The 16,388-nt window shown below is 44.8% G+C and overlaps 1 protein-coding gene across 1 annotated transcript in view; it reads left to right on the forward strand.

Moving 5' to 3' along the window:
• The first annotated feature begins 2,464 nt into the window (after window positions 1-2,464).
• The window catches only part of Adgre3 (adhesion G protein-coupled receptor E3), a 33,905-nt gene continuing 19,981 nt past the window's right edge, over window positions 2,465-16,388 (forward strand). Inside the window, exons 1-5 of the mRNA XM_027955191.3 lie at window positions 2,465-2,620; window positions 7,164-7,214; window positions 9,251-9,373; window positions 12,003-12,158; window positions 15,462-15,499. Coding sequence (XP_027810992.2) covers window positions 2,599-2,620; window positions 7,164-7,214; window positions 9,251-9,373; window positions 12,003-12,158; window positions 15,462-15,499 — 390 coding nt within the window. The 5' untranslated portion in view covers window positions 2,465-2,598. The remainder of the gene's footprint in view (window positions 2,621-7,163; window positions 7,215-9,250; window positions 9,374-12,002; window positions 12,159-15,461; window positions 15,500-16,388) is intronic.

Here is a 16,388-nt window from a genome sequence, read left to right on the forward strand (position 1 = left end):
GGGCTCTGAGGTGTGTAAATGCCTGGAGATTCCCATTGTTGGAAACAATGCTGGGGATGCAACGCAGGGCCTTGCATATGATAGGCAGGTGCTCTACCACTGAGCTTCGCCTCCATCCCCGAGAGGTTTACGCAGGGGAGTGACAAAGCTTGGTGTCTTTTGATAGGTAACGGGCTGCAAGATGAAAGTGCCATAGAAGATGACCAGAGGCCATTGCACTGGTGATGAGCTCAGCCCGGATCAGACTCGATCCTCATATCCTCTCCTGCCACCTCCAATCCATAAAATTCCTAAAAACTCCCCAAAATGCAAGCCAATCCATCACCACATGCTATGGCTTGAACATCATCACCCTGAAATGCAGTCCCCACTGTGAGACCTTGAGAGGTGGGATCCGGGGGGGACCTTTAAGAGGTGATTAGGTCATGAGGGTGTGGTCTTTATGAGTGGATTAATCCGTTTATGGACTGATGGGTTAAGGGGTTATCTCAAGACTGGGTCTATTATAAAAGCCAGCGTGGTTAAGAATTGTAATGCAAAATAAATAAATTTTTAAAATCATTAAAAAATAAAAATAAAAGCCAGCGTGGCCCTGACTCTTATATGTGCCCCTCTTGCTGTACACCACCTTGGGATTCTGTAGAGTCCCCAACAAGAAGACCTTTGCCACTCAACCCCATGGACCTCCCAGCCTCCAGAACCAACCACACGCTGAATAAATCTTGATTTTTTTTTTTTTTGTACCAAGGATTGAACTCAGAGGCACTCGACCACTGAGCCACATCCCCAACTCTTTTGTATTTTATTTAGAGACAGGGTCTCGCTGAGTTGCTTAGTGCCTCACCATTGCTGAGGCTGGCTTTGAACTCACAATCCTCCTGCCTCAGCCTCCAGAGCCTTTGGGATTTCAGGTGTGTGCCACTGCACCCGGCTTTCATTCTTTATAAACCACCCAGTCTCGAGGACTCTGTTATAGCAGCAGAAAATATATGAAGATACTACACCTGCTTTAAAATATCCAACAGCTCTGTGGGGGAACAGTTGTCTTGCATGCTCAAAGCTCTGAGTTTGATCTCTAGCACCCAAAAAAAAAATCCAGTGATTCAAATGTTCCCCAAACTCTTCTCCAACACAACTCAAAGAGAAAAAAATAAGACTTGGGCTGGGGCTGGGGCTCAGCAGTAGAGCACTTGCCCAGCACAGGTGAGGCCCTGGGTTTGATCCTCAGCACCACATAAAAATAAATAAGCAAAGGTCTTGTGTCCAACTACAACTAAAAAATAAATAAATATTTTTTAAAAAGACTTTAGGAAGCAGCTTCATACTTGGGAAAAAAAGAAAAAAATGACGTTAAGCCTTTTTTCTGTACATCTTATGAATAAAATTCTTTGTTTTGATACTTGAATGATAGCTTTTTGTGTATTTCTTGAGTGGTGGGTTTTTTTGGCTTGTTGTGTGTTTCTTTCTTGGATCTTGGATGGTTGAATGTTCACGTAAACATCCCCTGGTGTACACTGGAGCGTGAAGGGGCCCCAGCCCTGTGTGGATTACACCTCTTTGGGGGTTTGGCTTGCCCACCAACTCTTGGCTCTACGTAGCAAAGCCTGTGTCTGCAGGAAGACAAGTACCACGTGTTCTCTCTCACAGAGTACTAGTCATTAGGAAGGGTGCAGAGGAGTGGATTTGATCAGAGCAGACACCATGCGTGTTTGGGAATAGATGTACAATTAATATATGTTAAATTTTTACGTTTAAAAATAAGGTATCTATTTTATTCTCTGCTCTACTCCTAAATGGCACCACAGGTCATTGAACAACATTTTCTTAGTAAATTTTCTCTTTGACTCCAGGTCTCACTACGGTCCCCAGCTGGCCTTGAACTCGGGACTCAAGCAATCCCTCTGTCTCAGTCACTCAAGTAGCTGGGACTCCAGGCCAGTATCTGGCCACCCCACAGGCTGGTAGATATTGATTAAAAGTGGGAAAGGTTGAGAGACCTTTCCTCCCAAAGCCTTTCATCATTTTGGATTGCCCCCAAATAACAAAAAAAAAAATGTATCGCCCTCTGCCATATTTTGAGATGCCAGTCAGAACTGGAAAGTGTCATTTGCTTGGGGGGACACAGATTTCCAAGAATTGGGAAAATGACTCCTCTAGGGACTTTAATTGTCAACACAAACACCCTGAATTCTGGCTTATCCCACTCAGAAACCACAGATCATTTAAAATCTGTTTTGAATCCAAAGGCACTATCTGGTCTTGGGGCCACACAATGTAACCCGAGAGCCTTTCTGGACTGGAGGCAGCAGATCCTTTCATCCCAAAGGCAATCAACAAAACCAGGAAAACCCACAGCCAGGAACCCTAAAAAAACGAGCACACAAAAGGTGTCAGAAGTAAACACACACAAAAGAAAACCACAGAAATTTGGGTCTGATGATGAAAGAGGAAGAGAAGTCACTTTTAGACCAGCAATTGCCTCCGTCGACCTTGCGATCCCTGTGTCCAGTCTCATGAGATTCCCTGAGACTGCAGAGGTGGCTGGCTGAGGGCACAGGAGGAGGCCTGCAGAGCTGGCCGCGTGGCCGGCACCACAGAATGCAGGGGTCATTTCTGGCAGGTACGTGAGCGTGGCGGTCACTGCTGTGACCCTCCCCATCAAGGGGTTACTTGGTTCAGTCATTATCTAGGTTTTCCTTCTGCTTTGAATATTCTCTCCGTCTTCCCTTCATTTCTGGCTTCCACCCAAATCTCACTAGGCTGTTGACTCTCCCTGACATTTTCCACAAGGTCCAGTCCAGTGAGATTTTCATCTCCCTCTTCTTCTGTTTCTTTTTTTTTTTTTCTCCTAATTGCCACCCTCCCTGCCTTGAATACCCTGTGCACCAGCGCCACCCCAATTCATTTTCCTTCCTATCATGCTCTTCTTTTCTCCTCCTTTTTCTTTTTCCTGTGCCGAGAATATTAATTATAATGACCAACACTTTTGAGTACTCATCATGCATCTAACATGTACAGATAGTCCCCAAATTATGAGGGTTCAGCTTGCAATTTTCCAACCTGGCAATGAAGTGTACCTAGACAACTGTTCTGTTCTTCACTTTTGAGGGCAGTACTGGAATATTGCATGAGATATCCAGCACTGGATTATAAATAGGTTTTCTGCGAGATGGTTTTGCCCAACTGAAGGCCAAGGTAAGTGTTCTGAGCTCATTGAAGTTGGGCTCTGCTAAGCTGTGCTGATCACTAAGTTATGTGTATCAACTTGTGATATTCAACTTGTGCTGGGTTTATCAGAATGTAACCTTACGCTGAAGTGAAGGGCATCCATGTAATCCCATTTAATCCTCACAGTAGACCAGGGGGGTGGGCACTATTATCCCCATTTCACAGATGACAAGATATGGACACAGAGAGGTTGTTATTTGTCTGAGGTCAAACAGCTGAGAACTATTCAAATGAGAGAGACAGGATTCATACCCAAGGCTTCTGGCCTGAGATCTGTACTACACTGCTCCTCCCACAGAATTCTGCCTGGAGACCTCAATCTTTCCACTCCCTGTCTCTTGCGATTCTATGGCTTTAGTGACCACCTCTTTGAAACCCCATTTTTGAAACCCCATCCATCCTTCAAATAATATCAACAGCCACAATATCAAACAAAGCTTCATTTCATTAAGCACCTGTAGAGGGTTGGGGCAGTAGCTCAGGGCAGAGCCCTTGCGTAGCATGAGTAAGGCACTGTGTTCGATCCTCAGCACCATGTAGAAATAAATGAATAAAATAAAGGCATTCTGTCCATCTACAACTACAAAAAAAGTTTAATTTAAAAATAATTTTTTAAAGGCACCTAAAGAAGCCTGATTTCAGGCTAAAATTGCTTTCCACTCATTGTAACACAGGGTCCTCATATTATAGATGAGAAATGGCATCTTGGAGAAGTTATGTGGATTGCTAGAAGTGTCACTGCCACTTAGATATTAAAGTCTATTGCCTGCTTCTGAAACTATCAAAATACATCACCTACTTGGAGGCAAATATCCTCACCTTTGCAGACCCCAGCAGAGACTCTCACATATAAAAGGTGTTCGGTATATATCTGTGGAATCCAAGGTGAGACAAGCTCCAAGCAAGATTTTTCCTGGTTTTGTTTTTTGGTTGGTTTGTTTTTGTTTTGATGTTGTTTGTGGTTGCTTTTTTTTTTTTTTTTTTTTTTTTTTTTTTGCAACTGGAAGAAGAGTCCTGGATATTTCTAAGATGGATTCTTTGTGAATTTCAGTTATCCATGGACTCTCTGCCCACATCATTAGACAGAAGTAGCTTGTGTGGTGGAATGGTCATCAAGTCAAGAATTAAAATAGATTCTAATCCAAATGATAATTGAAGTAGCAATGATGGGGTGCATGTAACACGTTCCACATGTTCCCCAATTTAGCTCCTCGCCACAATCTCATGAAGTAGGCTGTGCTGGACCATATAAGGAAACAGAGAAGTCAAACAGCCTGACCAAACTTGCACAACGAGAGTCCTAGCAACTTAACTCCTGAGGACCTCTTTCCTCATCCACAAAATGAGTCAAGGAGTGACTTCTAATTTCTTAGAATTCTGGGCTTCTGCTCTGCTGAATGACCCTTTGGAAACTCTAATTTAAGACACATTCACCCATATTAGCAAGTTTGGGGTTAGTAGCTTGTACAAAGACTCATCTTAAACATGACGGTGCCCAGACAAGGAGCTACTCTATTCAGACATATATTTTACCATCTGGCTCTGTGAACTAGTTATATTTGGGAAGGTGTGAAGCTTAAGTGTCTGCTGCAACATTAATTGTTGCACAAAAATAAAAGGAAGGGAGTTTTTAAGGAAACATGGAAGGGTCAGGCCATGAAGCAGTTCATAGCTATCTTAGTCAGTTTTCCATGGCTATAACAAAATACCTGATATAAATAACTTAAAGGATGAAAGACTTATTTGGGCTCACAGAGAAATCAGAGATTTCAGTCCAGGCTTGCTGGGCCTCATTTCTTTGAATCTGTGATGAAGGAGGACACCACTAAGGGAAAGCCTGGTGGAGCAAAGTTGTTCACCTCATGGTGGCCAGGTGAAAAGAAAGAGAGAGGAAGGGGCTCGGGTCCCAGGGTCCCCTTCAAAGGCATGCCCCCAATGACCTAACTTCCTCCCACTAGGCTCCACCTCTTAAAGGTTTCTCCACTTCCCAATTACACCATAGGCTGGCAACTCAGCCTTTACAGATGATGGGCCTTGGGACACTCAAGATCCAAACTTCAGCAGGAAGAGCATCCTGAATTATCCACGTGGGCCTAATGTCATCGCAAGGGGAAGGCAAGAAAGAAGAGATCACCGTGGCAAATCTAAAGGTGGAGTAAGTCAAGGAACATGGGCCTCTTTTACAGGCTAGAAAAAGCAAAGCCAAAAGTTTAGCCTGGAGAGACTGATTCCAGACGTCCAACCTCCACAACTGTAAGAGGATATGTTTGAGCTGAGTTAAGCCACCAAGTTCATGGTCATTTGTCATAGCAGCCATCAGAGACCCTTGGAGGTCCCGATGGGTTTCATATCACTCTTTCTCCAATTCCTGAAGGATCGCTGCCAGATTTCTCTCCCAAATCCTGCCGTTGGTCTGGATTGACCCAAAATGACTAAATAAGTTAACTGGACTTTGAGACTCAGATCTGGATCTCAAGATGGGGAAAGAGGTCATGAGCCGAGGAAGGAAGGTAGCCTTTAGAAGCTGGAGGACGTGGATTCTTCCCTAGAACTTTCAAAAGGAACCAGGGTGGGTGGGTGGATGGATGGATGGATGGATAGGTGGATGGATGGATAGATTTGAGAAGGGATTTGTTAGGGAATTTTCTTACATGATAATGGAGACTGAGAAGTTCTACAGCTGTCCATCTGCAAGCTGAGACCCAGGGATGTCAGTGTGGCTCAGTCCAAGTCCAGAAGCCTCGGCACCAGGGAGGTTGATGGTCTAACTCTCAGTTCAAAGCTAAAGACCTGAGAACCCAGGGGATGGGAAAGGGTACTCCTGGCAAAAGTCCCAGAATCCAAATGTCAGAGAACTTGAAGTCCTGTCTGGCATCCAAGGGCCGTAGAAGACAGGTGCCCTGACCCCAGGAGACAGAGGAAGCTCACCTTCCCTTTGCCCAGCCCTCAGCCGGTTGTATGGTTCCTGCCCTCCATAAGGGAGGGGGGAGGTCCTCCCGACTCAGTCCACCAACTCAGGCCAATGTCCAGAAGCACCTCACACCCACACCCAGGTATAAAGCCCGGCCAGTTCTCTAGGTATCTTTTTACCCAACCAAGACAACGTAACTAAAATTAACTGACCCAGGTATTATGGATATAGGACTGGGCTTTGCCCAACTCCACCCCAAGATATTAATGACTGATAGAGGGTGATTCATGAGTTGAGAGCTTCACTTCTTCCAGGTGAAAAGAGTTATGGAGATGGGTGGAGGTGGCTGCTGTACCGAACTCCACTTAGAAATTATTAGGGTAATTTTATGTCATGTGTAGGTTACCAAAATAAAATGATGGGGGGAGACATTAGTGAGTGCTGTGATTTGGATGTGTTCCCCCAAAGTTCAGGTGCTGGAAACTTAATCCCCAGGGCAACAGTTTTGAGAGGTGGAACCTTTAAGAATGGATTTCATGTCATGACCATGGGAGTTGGTTCATTATCACAGGAGAAGCTTCCTATAAAGGATGACATCCCCCCTCCTCTCCCCACCCCCCTCTCCCTCTCTCTTCCAGTTCTGCTTTCTGGCATGTTTTGATGCAGCAAGGCACCTCTAACCACAAAAATATAACGGGCACCTCACTTGGACTTCCTAACCTCTAGAACCATGAGTCAAATTTCTGCTCATTATAAATACCCACTCTCTGGTACTGTGTAATAGCAACATACAACAAACTGAAGCAGTGATGAAGATAGATTTTACTGTATTGTTCACAAGCCAGATGAAGGGGAGATTGCATCACGGGGCATGTTGCATTTTACTCAAAAAAATTATGATTCCCACCTCCTCACTTCACAGCCACCAGCTGCCACATGTCCTCTCTGCTAACTGATACACAGTCCTTGGAGGAGTTACTGGAATCTTTCCTCAATTTTCTCATGTCTCTCCCTTCTGTTCCAGGACTCTGCTTTCTGCTGAGCTTGTCTGGAGCTGAGGCTCAGGTTGCCAAAGGTGAGTGTTCGGAGCCTAACAGGTGGCTGTGAATCAGGGGTGGACCTGGGGCCACACCTGTCCTCAAACACGGGAGGTCTTTCCATCTTACAAAGTCTTCTTCAATCTCTTCCTTCAGTGTGCTGTGGTTTCCATTGTAGAGGTCTTTCACTTCTTTGGTTAGATTGATTCCCAAGTATTTTATTTTTTCAAAGCTACTGTTTTCCTAATTTCTCTTCAGCGGATTCATCATTGGTGTATAGGAATGCAACTGACTTGTGGGTATTAATTTTATGTCCTGCTACTTTTCTGAATTTATTTATGAGTTCTAGAAGTTTTCTGGTGGAGTTTTTTGGGGTCTTCTAAATATAGAATCATGTTATTGGCAAATAGACTTTCATATCCCTTTAATTTCTTTTATTTAATTGCTCTGGCTAGAGCTTCAAGGATTATGTTGAATAGAAGCCGTGAAAGAGGCCACCCCTGTCTTGTTCCAGTTTTTAGAGGGAATGCTTTCAACTTTCCTTTTTTTCAGAATAGGGTTGGCCTTGGGTTTGACACATATAGTTTTTATAATGTTGAAATATATTCCTACTATCCCTAGTTTTTCTAGTGTTTTGTATGTGAAGTAGTCTTTATTTTGTCAAATGCTTTGTCTGCAGCTATTGAGATAATCATGTGATTCTTGTCTTTAAATCTATTGATGTGATGAATTACATTTATTGATTTATTTATTACATTTATTGATCGGTATGTTGAACCAACCTTGCATTCCTGGGATGAACCTCACTTGATCATGATGCACTATCTTTTTAATATGTTTTTATGTGATTTCCCAGAATTTTATTAAGAATTTTTGCATCTATGTTCATCAAGGATATTGGTCTGAATTTCTTTCTTTGTGTTGTCTTTGTCTGGTTTTGGTATCAGGGTGATGGCTTCATAGAACAAGTTTGGAAGGGCCCCCTCCTTTTCTATTTCATGGAATAATTTGAGGAGGATTGGTGTTCGTTCTTCTTTAAAGGTCTTGCAGAATTTGGCTGAGAATCCATCTGATCCTGGGCTTTTCTTTATTGGTAGGCTTTTGATGGTGTCTTCAGTTCAGTTTCATTACTTGAAACTGATGTTTAAATTTTCTCTGTTCTCCTGGTTTAGTTCCATAGGTCATATGTCTCAAGAAATTTGTCAATGACTTCAAGATTTTTCTAATTTTCAAAATCGTTTCTGATGATCCTCTGCATTTCAGTAGTGCCTGTGGTGACGCTTCCTTTTTCATTCATGAATTTTAATAACTTGAGTTTTTCCCTCTTTCTTCTGGTTAGAGATAATACCTTGCCTTCTAGCAGATAATAATGGAAAGAAATGAGAAATCAACAAGATACAAAATAGAAGCTTCTCTAACACCTGGATATGGAATGCCTCCAGCATGGATTGCTCTTTTTGCTGAGGAATTGCGTTGGCTGTTCTGGGTCTTTGGTTTTTTCTCTGTGTGTTCAACCCCAGGGCTGCAGATGCCCCAAGCATACTTTCTACTCATCCCAAAGAAATGACTTGGAGAGCTCAAGGGAGAGGTTTGGAACATTTGACCCCTTCCTCCTCAGCAGCAGGGGGTTGGAATACAGGGAGGACTGCCCGGTGCCTACAGAATGGGGACTATCTAGGGCAGGTTGCTGGCCACTGCCCAGAAGGGTCTCTTCAGATGTCTTGTGGGTACATTCCTCTACGTCCCAACCAGGGTCGCTCTGTTTGGATCCTCTCCTGAGGACTGGGGATGAGGGAAGTGGCCAGCTCCCCCTCCCCATTTCCTTTGTTACCCCCATCTTTAGAGACCTTCCCTCACCATGAGCTTTCTTAGGCGCTGATTAGTGTTTGACCTGACACTGTGAATTTTAGGATTTTTTTTTTCTAGTTCCATGAACAATGTCTGCTATCTTGACGGGGACTGCATGGAACCTGGAGGTCACTCTGGCAAAATGGCCATTGTATCAATATTCATTCTGCTGACCCGTGATCGTGAGGGCCCCATGAGGTTTGACCTGCCTCTCTTCTCCCGGCAGGCCCTTGCAACCGGTGCCCCTTGCACGGATACTGCGTCAACAGCACTCACTGCGCCTGCAACCCTGGATTTATTTCTGGATCTGGGAAGCGATTTTTCACATACCCCCTGGAGATATGTAAAGGTAAGGGGCGTTTTGCATGAGGGTCGGTGGAGGCATCGTGAGGGATGCAGGAGAGAGAATTCTGGGGAATCGGCCCTGCTGAAAACTGCCACTCAGCCTGCACCAAGAAAGAGACACCTTGAAGAAGTCGGAAACAGCTGTGCTCTCAGCTGGGCGCGGTGGCACAGGCCTGTCATCCCAGCCCCTGGGAGGCTGAGGCAGGAGGATCTTGAGTTCAAAGCCAGCCTCAGCAATTTAGTGAGGTGCTAAGCAACTCAGTGAGACCCTGGACCCTGTCTCTAAATAAAATACAAATTAAGGCTGGGGAGGTGAAAGAACAAACAAGGCTCGTTGTCAGAGAAAATGCCCGTTTATTGAGGAACAGCTCTGCATATTTATAGAGCCGGGGGTGGTTTGACAGTTATGACAGTTTAATGGTTGAACAGTTTGTTGGCATGGGGTGCTTTCTAATTGGTGGGTAAGGATCATGTGAGTCAGCAGGGCTAGTCTGATTGGTGGGTAAGGATCATGTGAGCCAGCAGGGCTAGTCTGATTGGTGGGTAAGGATCATGTGAGCCAGCAGGGCTAGTCTGATTGGTGGGTAAGGATCATGTGAGCCAGCAGGGCTCACCATTGAATACTCTTCTGGGGGGGGGGGGTTAGTCTTTGGAGCCAGGGTGACTCCCAACAGGAGATGGCTCAGGGGTCGAGGGACCCTGAGTTCAATCCCCAGGTACCCAAAAAAGAAAGGCAGGTTCTTCCGGAATCTACCTGGGTCTCCATTTCCTCCTTTATCCCTCTGGGCTGACAATGCTGACTTCACAAGTGGTGGGGGGACTGTAGAGGATGGTGAATGTGACAATGCTTCTGGAAAAGCATAGTGTCATTTAAAAAAAAATGAGAGAGAATAATTACTGAAGCAGGAGGAAATAAAAGCTTCGGCTGAAACATTTCTCATATAAAGTTCTGTGGTCACCCAACATGCCAACTGCAGTCTCCATTCAATGATGGAAACATACCATCCCATGGGATAAAAAGCGCTCCGGGTGGGAATTGGCAGGGGGTTGTTCCCCTTCCAGAGTTCAAGCTCCCTCTTGGGGGGAAGCCTGCAGGCAGGAACTGGCAGTGTCTCTGGCTTCCCTTCTCTTTCCCCCACTTGGCTCTTCCTCCCTGAATCTTGGTAGAAAAGAAACCCTGGAGGGAGAGGAAGAGCAAGGAGTCTTCACCCGGCTCAGGCTTGGTCGTGGTTTAGCTTCCATGTTCCTGAGACACAGCAGATACTTTGAGGGTAAACTTTGCCAGATCTTTGGGGAGCAGGCCCCCATCCCCCCACCACTCTCCTGCAATTCTCTTGATGACAGCAAGTTCCTCCCTGCACCTTCCTCACCTGCAAACCCTCCAGTCTCCAGGTACCCTCCACTCGCCGAGTGGCCACCCCTCACCAGCAACCTCCACACTCTGCTCACCTCCAGTCCTGGGGAGACACTCACCTACCTTTAGCCCAAGGAATACGGAAGGGGAATGTGCACAGGTGCACCTCCCTGGCCCCGTCGCCAGCCAGTGGCTCACTCTTTAGACTTTTCCATCTCTTTTTTTTCTCTCTCTCTCTCTCCCTCCAGAATGTTCTCACTGGGCCTGATGGTCTCAGGGGAGTCAGTTGGCTTGAAGCTGCTGCACCCTAATCCTGCTTCAGTCACCCACAGCCTTCTCCCCCCCTGTCTTCACATGGCATTTTCTTCTTCTTAGAGGAACATCAGTCACATGAACCTCATCTATTTTTTTTTTTTTTTTGGTACTGGGAATTAAACCCAGGACACTCAACCACTGAGCCACATCCCCAGCCCTTTTTATATTTTATTAGAGACAGGGTCTCACTGAGTTGCTTAGTGCCTCACTAAATTGCTGAGGCTGGCTTTGAACTAACCATCCTCCTGCCTCAGCCTCCCGAGCCTCTGGGATCACAGGTGTGTGCCACCGTGCCTGCCACAACCTACCTCTGAAAAGACCCTATTTCCAAGCAAAGTGAAACTCACAGGTTCAAGGTTGGGACGACGTCTACACTAGCAGGCATGGTCAGTATCCAGCATATATAACCTTGACATTTCCCCCCATTCCTCTGCATACCAAATATGAGGTCTTTTCTGGATACTGGAGACCACTCAGCCCCAGCTCGTGAGAGGCAGAAAAGCTGGCTGCTTCCTGGGAGCATCAGCAACAGTGCCTGTTGGTGGGTAAACGCCCACGTCTTCTCCCTTCTGGAGAGATAATGCTGACATGTATGCTCTACATTGCCTCCCAGAGGTTCTCAGAGGAACTGCACCCCAGTTGCCCACTACGGAAATTTGCTAAATAACATCCCTTTCATCATCTGCCTTCCCTTCTCTTTCTCATTTCACCACTTCCCTCTTAAGTGTTTTCTGGAATCAACTCCCAAATAAAGCGCTTGCAGTTGAATCCTTGCTTCGATGTCTCCTTCTCAAAAAACCCAAGCAAAATCAACCAAGAAAGAACAAAGACAACCACTACCTAAACGAATTTATCTCCAATACCCAGGACAGACCCTGGGGGAAAGGGCACAGCGTCTGGCACAGAGTAGATGCTCAATAAATGTCCATTGGATGACTGGCCAAATTTTCCCTTTGTCTTTCAGATATCGATGAGTGTAAACCGCCCATCAGTATATACTGTGGATTGAATGCTGAGTGTAAGAATGTCGAAGGAAGTTTTCACTGTCGCTGCCTGCCTGGATATGAGCTCCTCTCCGGAGATGTGCAATTCAACAATTCCAATGAGAACACTTGTCAGAGTAAGGCAATTCTTGTCCTCTCGTCTCCCTCCCTCATTTTTCATTGAGTCTAACACGGCGGGGGCGGGGGGCGGACAAAGAAACAGATTTTCTTATTTTGGGATCAGATTATGTTTCTATTTCCTGGAAAGAAGAGAACAAAGAGAAGGAGGAAGTCCAAGTTCAAGGGAATAGTGGAGTAAGGAGGGCAAGTGTAGTCTGGAGATGGAGGGAGTAGAAGGTGGTGATTGAGACAGAATCCTTTGAACCACAAAGAAGAAACTAACTCAGGCTAACTTGTGTGTTCCTATGAATGCATGGAACTCAAGGCCAAGAATGCAGCTGGGATTTGGAATTAGCCGGAACGGGTGACCCCACACCATCAGCATGCTCCCTCCACCTTAGTCACCCTCTCGTGTCTGTTCCTTTCTTCTTTTCCCTGAAGGCTGGCTCTGCTTCCTAGATCACAGCACAGAAAATGACCACCCTCAGCTCCACATCTTACCCTGTCCATGGCTCCAACCAAAGAGAGCTTAATGAACCCTCTCTTCAACCTACTTGCAAATTCTTTGGAAATGGGCAAAATGTTACAGTTTAAGTCATGTGCCCACCCTTGGGTCTGTGCCCACCAAAAGTTCCATATTCTATAAACTTAACCATTCCCATGGAAATCACCTATGGGGGAAGTCTATATGCACAAATCAACAGGTCCTGTAACCACGTGACTTTGCATTCTTGGGAAAGGATGGTCACCGTCAAGTGCCAACTTGCCCTCAGATTTTCACCCACTCTTTTTCATGTCCTGTTTTATTTCACAGAGAGCTTTACCAGCCCTGAGCTATTGGCCACAGTTGGCCTCATAGAAGAGAGACAAAACTAAATTTGAGGAAGCTACTTTGATAAGAAAATAATGATGCTAATAGCTATTCTTCTATTCCTTATTTCCCTTGTGCCACATCCTAGGGTCTCCACTAAATGCTGCCCATGCTTTATGTCATCTGCAGTAATCCTGTGAAGTAAGCATTGCAGATGAAAGACACTGAGACATCCAGAAACTCGAAAGTCTGCTGATAGTGAGGTCGGTCATCCATAAACAGGTTTTTAATTTAGGTCAGCCTGACTTGAGGATTCAGTCATGATTCTCTTCCTGTATTCTCACCTGGGTCTCATGGCAGCCCACGAGGGACATGGAGACTCTTTTTCTAGTAGGAAAATAATAATTATCCCTCTTGATCAGTCAGAATCTAGCCTGAAAACAGAAACCACACCAGATGCTTTGAACAAGAGGAATTTCATTTCAGGACTTGGTACTGGTAAAGGAATTTCTGAGATGTCAGAAAACCTTCTTCCCGAGCTCTCTTTGAGAAATAAAACTTGTACCTAGCATGCAAGAGGCCCTGCATTTGATCCCCAACACGGCAGAAGAAAAGAAACTTCCTCATTTTATACATTAAGTTCTGCAGATTTGTTCCATTCATTTTTCTATAGATGGTTTTGTTAAACCACTTTGACTGTGGTGTTATTCATTTCCAAATTAGAAATGATAAACTTTTTGCTTTGTAAAAAATCGTATCGGCATTGTGATAATATGGGACACCCTAATAACCTTACAGACAATTTTCACTTATACATTTATATGCTTGAAAGACCAAGTTTACCCAATCTACATGGTAGTGTTGTATTGTAGGTAGTTCATGCTAAAACTATATTATAGATGCTCAATAAATACTGAGTGAATTAATATTGGGGGAACCAGGGGTAGGATGTAACTCAGTGTTAGAGCTACAGAGGGTGCTCTGGTGCAAGGACCTGAGATGATTGATTGATAGATATACATAGATAGATAGGTAAAAAAAAAAATTCCAGCTTTGAAAGGCCATGGGAAAGTTCAGCCACCTAAACAATAATGCTTTAGTAACAATATTTTTTCCACCAAGGGTAAGATTCCTGCAGCACTCAAATTTCCCAAGTGGAATCCTCACCAGGGTCTTGGACCTGATGGGCTCCATGTCTGAGATGGGGGTCCAGGTGGGAAAAGTGACAGAGAAGGGGAGGTTACTGAGCCAATCTACACGGTAGTGTTGTATTGTAGTTCATGCTAAAATCATATTATAGATGCTCAATAAATACTGAATGAATTAACATTGGGGGAGCCCAGGGTAGGGTTCCCACCCCTTCCTCCCTTCCTTTCATGTTCGTTGCCACAAGCTCACACTTTCAATCAGTGGTTGTAAAGTGAGCAAGTGGAAGAATGAACTCCAACCGCACCAGACTCTTCCCAGGCAGCGGGCACCTCTGCCCACCAGACACGAACTGACCGAGGCTTCCCCTGGGCTTCACCTACTTAGACTCACCTTATTTTAGAAGAGAAGAAAATTCCTTTGGTTATTTTCCTGATTTCAAGAGTTCTGCACAATGCTTTTAAAGAGACTGACCCCATTTGGAGTTGATTTTTAACCACAGTTGGAAGGTCCAAGCCACTTCCCGCCATGACAAAGTTTATTCAGCCTTCAGTCAAAATGACATATTTCTACCATGAACGTGGTGTCCTATAACAAACACACCTCAGGTGGTAGGTAGGTCAGTGTTCCTGGAGTCTGAAGACAAAGCCATCAATATTACAGGAAAGCTCTGTGCCCTTGTTAGCAAATAGACTCAGCTGAAAACCACAGACTTCACCTCGGCCTGATGGTCACAGGTAGGTAACATTGCTGGCCTTTCCCTGGATTTCTAGGACAGAAGTGGTCACCTTCACAAGGCGCAGGCAGCAATCAAAGGTCTTCGTGGGTAGCCGAGAGCCAAACTGGATGCTCTCAATCTGCGTTGACCTGTAGCTTGGCTTTCGCCTGAGTCACTGGGCTAAAGAGGGCAAAGAACTTTCCCGTAACATTATTATGATTCTCAGGCTGACTTTAAAAAACCTGAGGCTTCTAACTTTCCATTTCCTCGGCCGTTTCAGTTACAGTGTCCAGGCAAAACTGAATTGGAGAACGGGACACCTACACTTCTGCCTCCTCTGTGGAGGGGTTTGCCCGCCACGCGCTGTCCCCGATCATTCTTCCTGGAGGGGGCCGTCTTGCTGCTGTAGGAGGTTGAGCAGCATCCTGGCCCCACCCACTAGAGTCCAGGGGTATCCACCCAGGTCAGACTTCACCAGATGTCTCCTGGGGCACAAAATCACCCCGCTAAAAATCCCTCAGGCTGTGAGCCCCAAACAAGCAAGCAACCCTGTCAGTGAACGTAAGGGGGGACACAGCCCTGCAGGGCAAAGCGGCGAGCCCCCCTCTTCCTCCCACCAGTAACACCTCTCCGTGTCCTCTGCAGATATCACCTCCTCAAAGACACCCAACGGCCACACAGAGGTGAGTGAAGGCCAACCCTGGAACCTAGCCAGGTTATGAAAATCAGGTACCTGATATTCACAAAGTCAGCACGTGGAGGGGGTTTAGGGCAGGAGACTTGTATTATTATGAACGTGTAATATTAGCTCCTCATAATGGTGTATTATATGATAATGTACTGTATCTTGTGTTATTATGTATTAAATAATATTCCTACGTTACCCAGTACTATATGTATTGTTTAATTATATTATATAGTATAATTATATTATATTCTTATAATAGTACTGTTATATATTACTACTTATATGATTTAATTATACATTATAAGGTAGTATTGATTATATATTATATTACATACAATTATATGACATAGTATTAGTTTATGATACTATTATATTAGACAGCAAGATAAAGATAAATGGTAAGTAGTAGATACACAGATAGCTAACAATTCATTATAAGGAGCCAGCTCACATGATTATTGGAGTCTGTCTGTAGTGGGCTAGCCCATCAGGAGCTCTGTAGCTGGACACCAGGGAAGCAGATGGATATTGCTCTACTTCAAGGGTTGGCAGGCTTGAGTCATAAGAAGAGCCAGTGCTTCTCACTTGAGTCCATGGGGGGGGAATGATGTCCCAGTTCAAAACAGTCAGGTAGGAGGTAATTCTCTTCTATAATCTTTTGGCTCCATTCAGGCCCCCCACTGATTGGATGAGCGCCCCCCCCCCCCGCATTTGCTTATCCATTCATTCCCTGATGAATATTTAGATTGTTCTCACATTTTGACTATTGTGAGTTTTGCTCTTATGAATAAATACTTGTAGGCATCCCTGATTTCAGTTCTCTTAGGTCTATACCTAAGAGTGAATTTCTTGGTCGTACAGTAATCTAAATTTTTACATATAGG

This window comes from Marmota flaviventris, chromosome 1, assembly GCF_047511675.1.
Source record: "Marmota flaviventris isolate mMarFla1 chromosome 1, mMarFla1.hap1, whole genome shotgun sequence".
Classification (NCBI taxonomy): domain Eukaryota; kingdom Metazoa; phylum Chordata; class Mammalia; order Rodentia; family Sciuridae; genus Marmota; species Marmota flaviventris.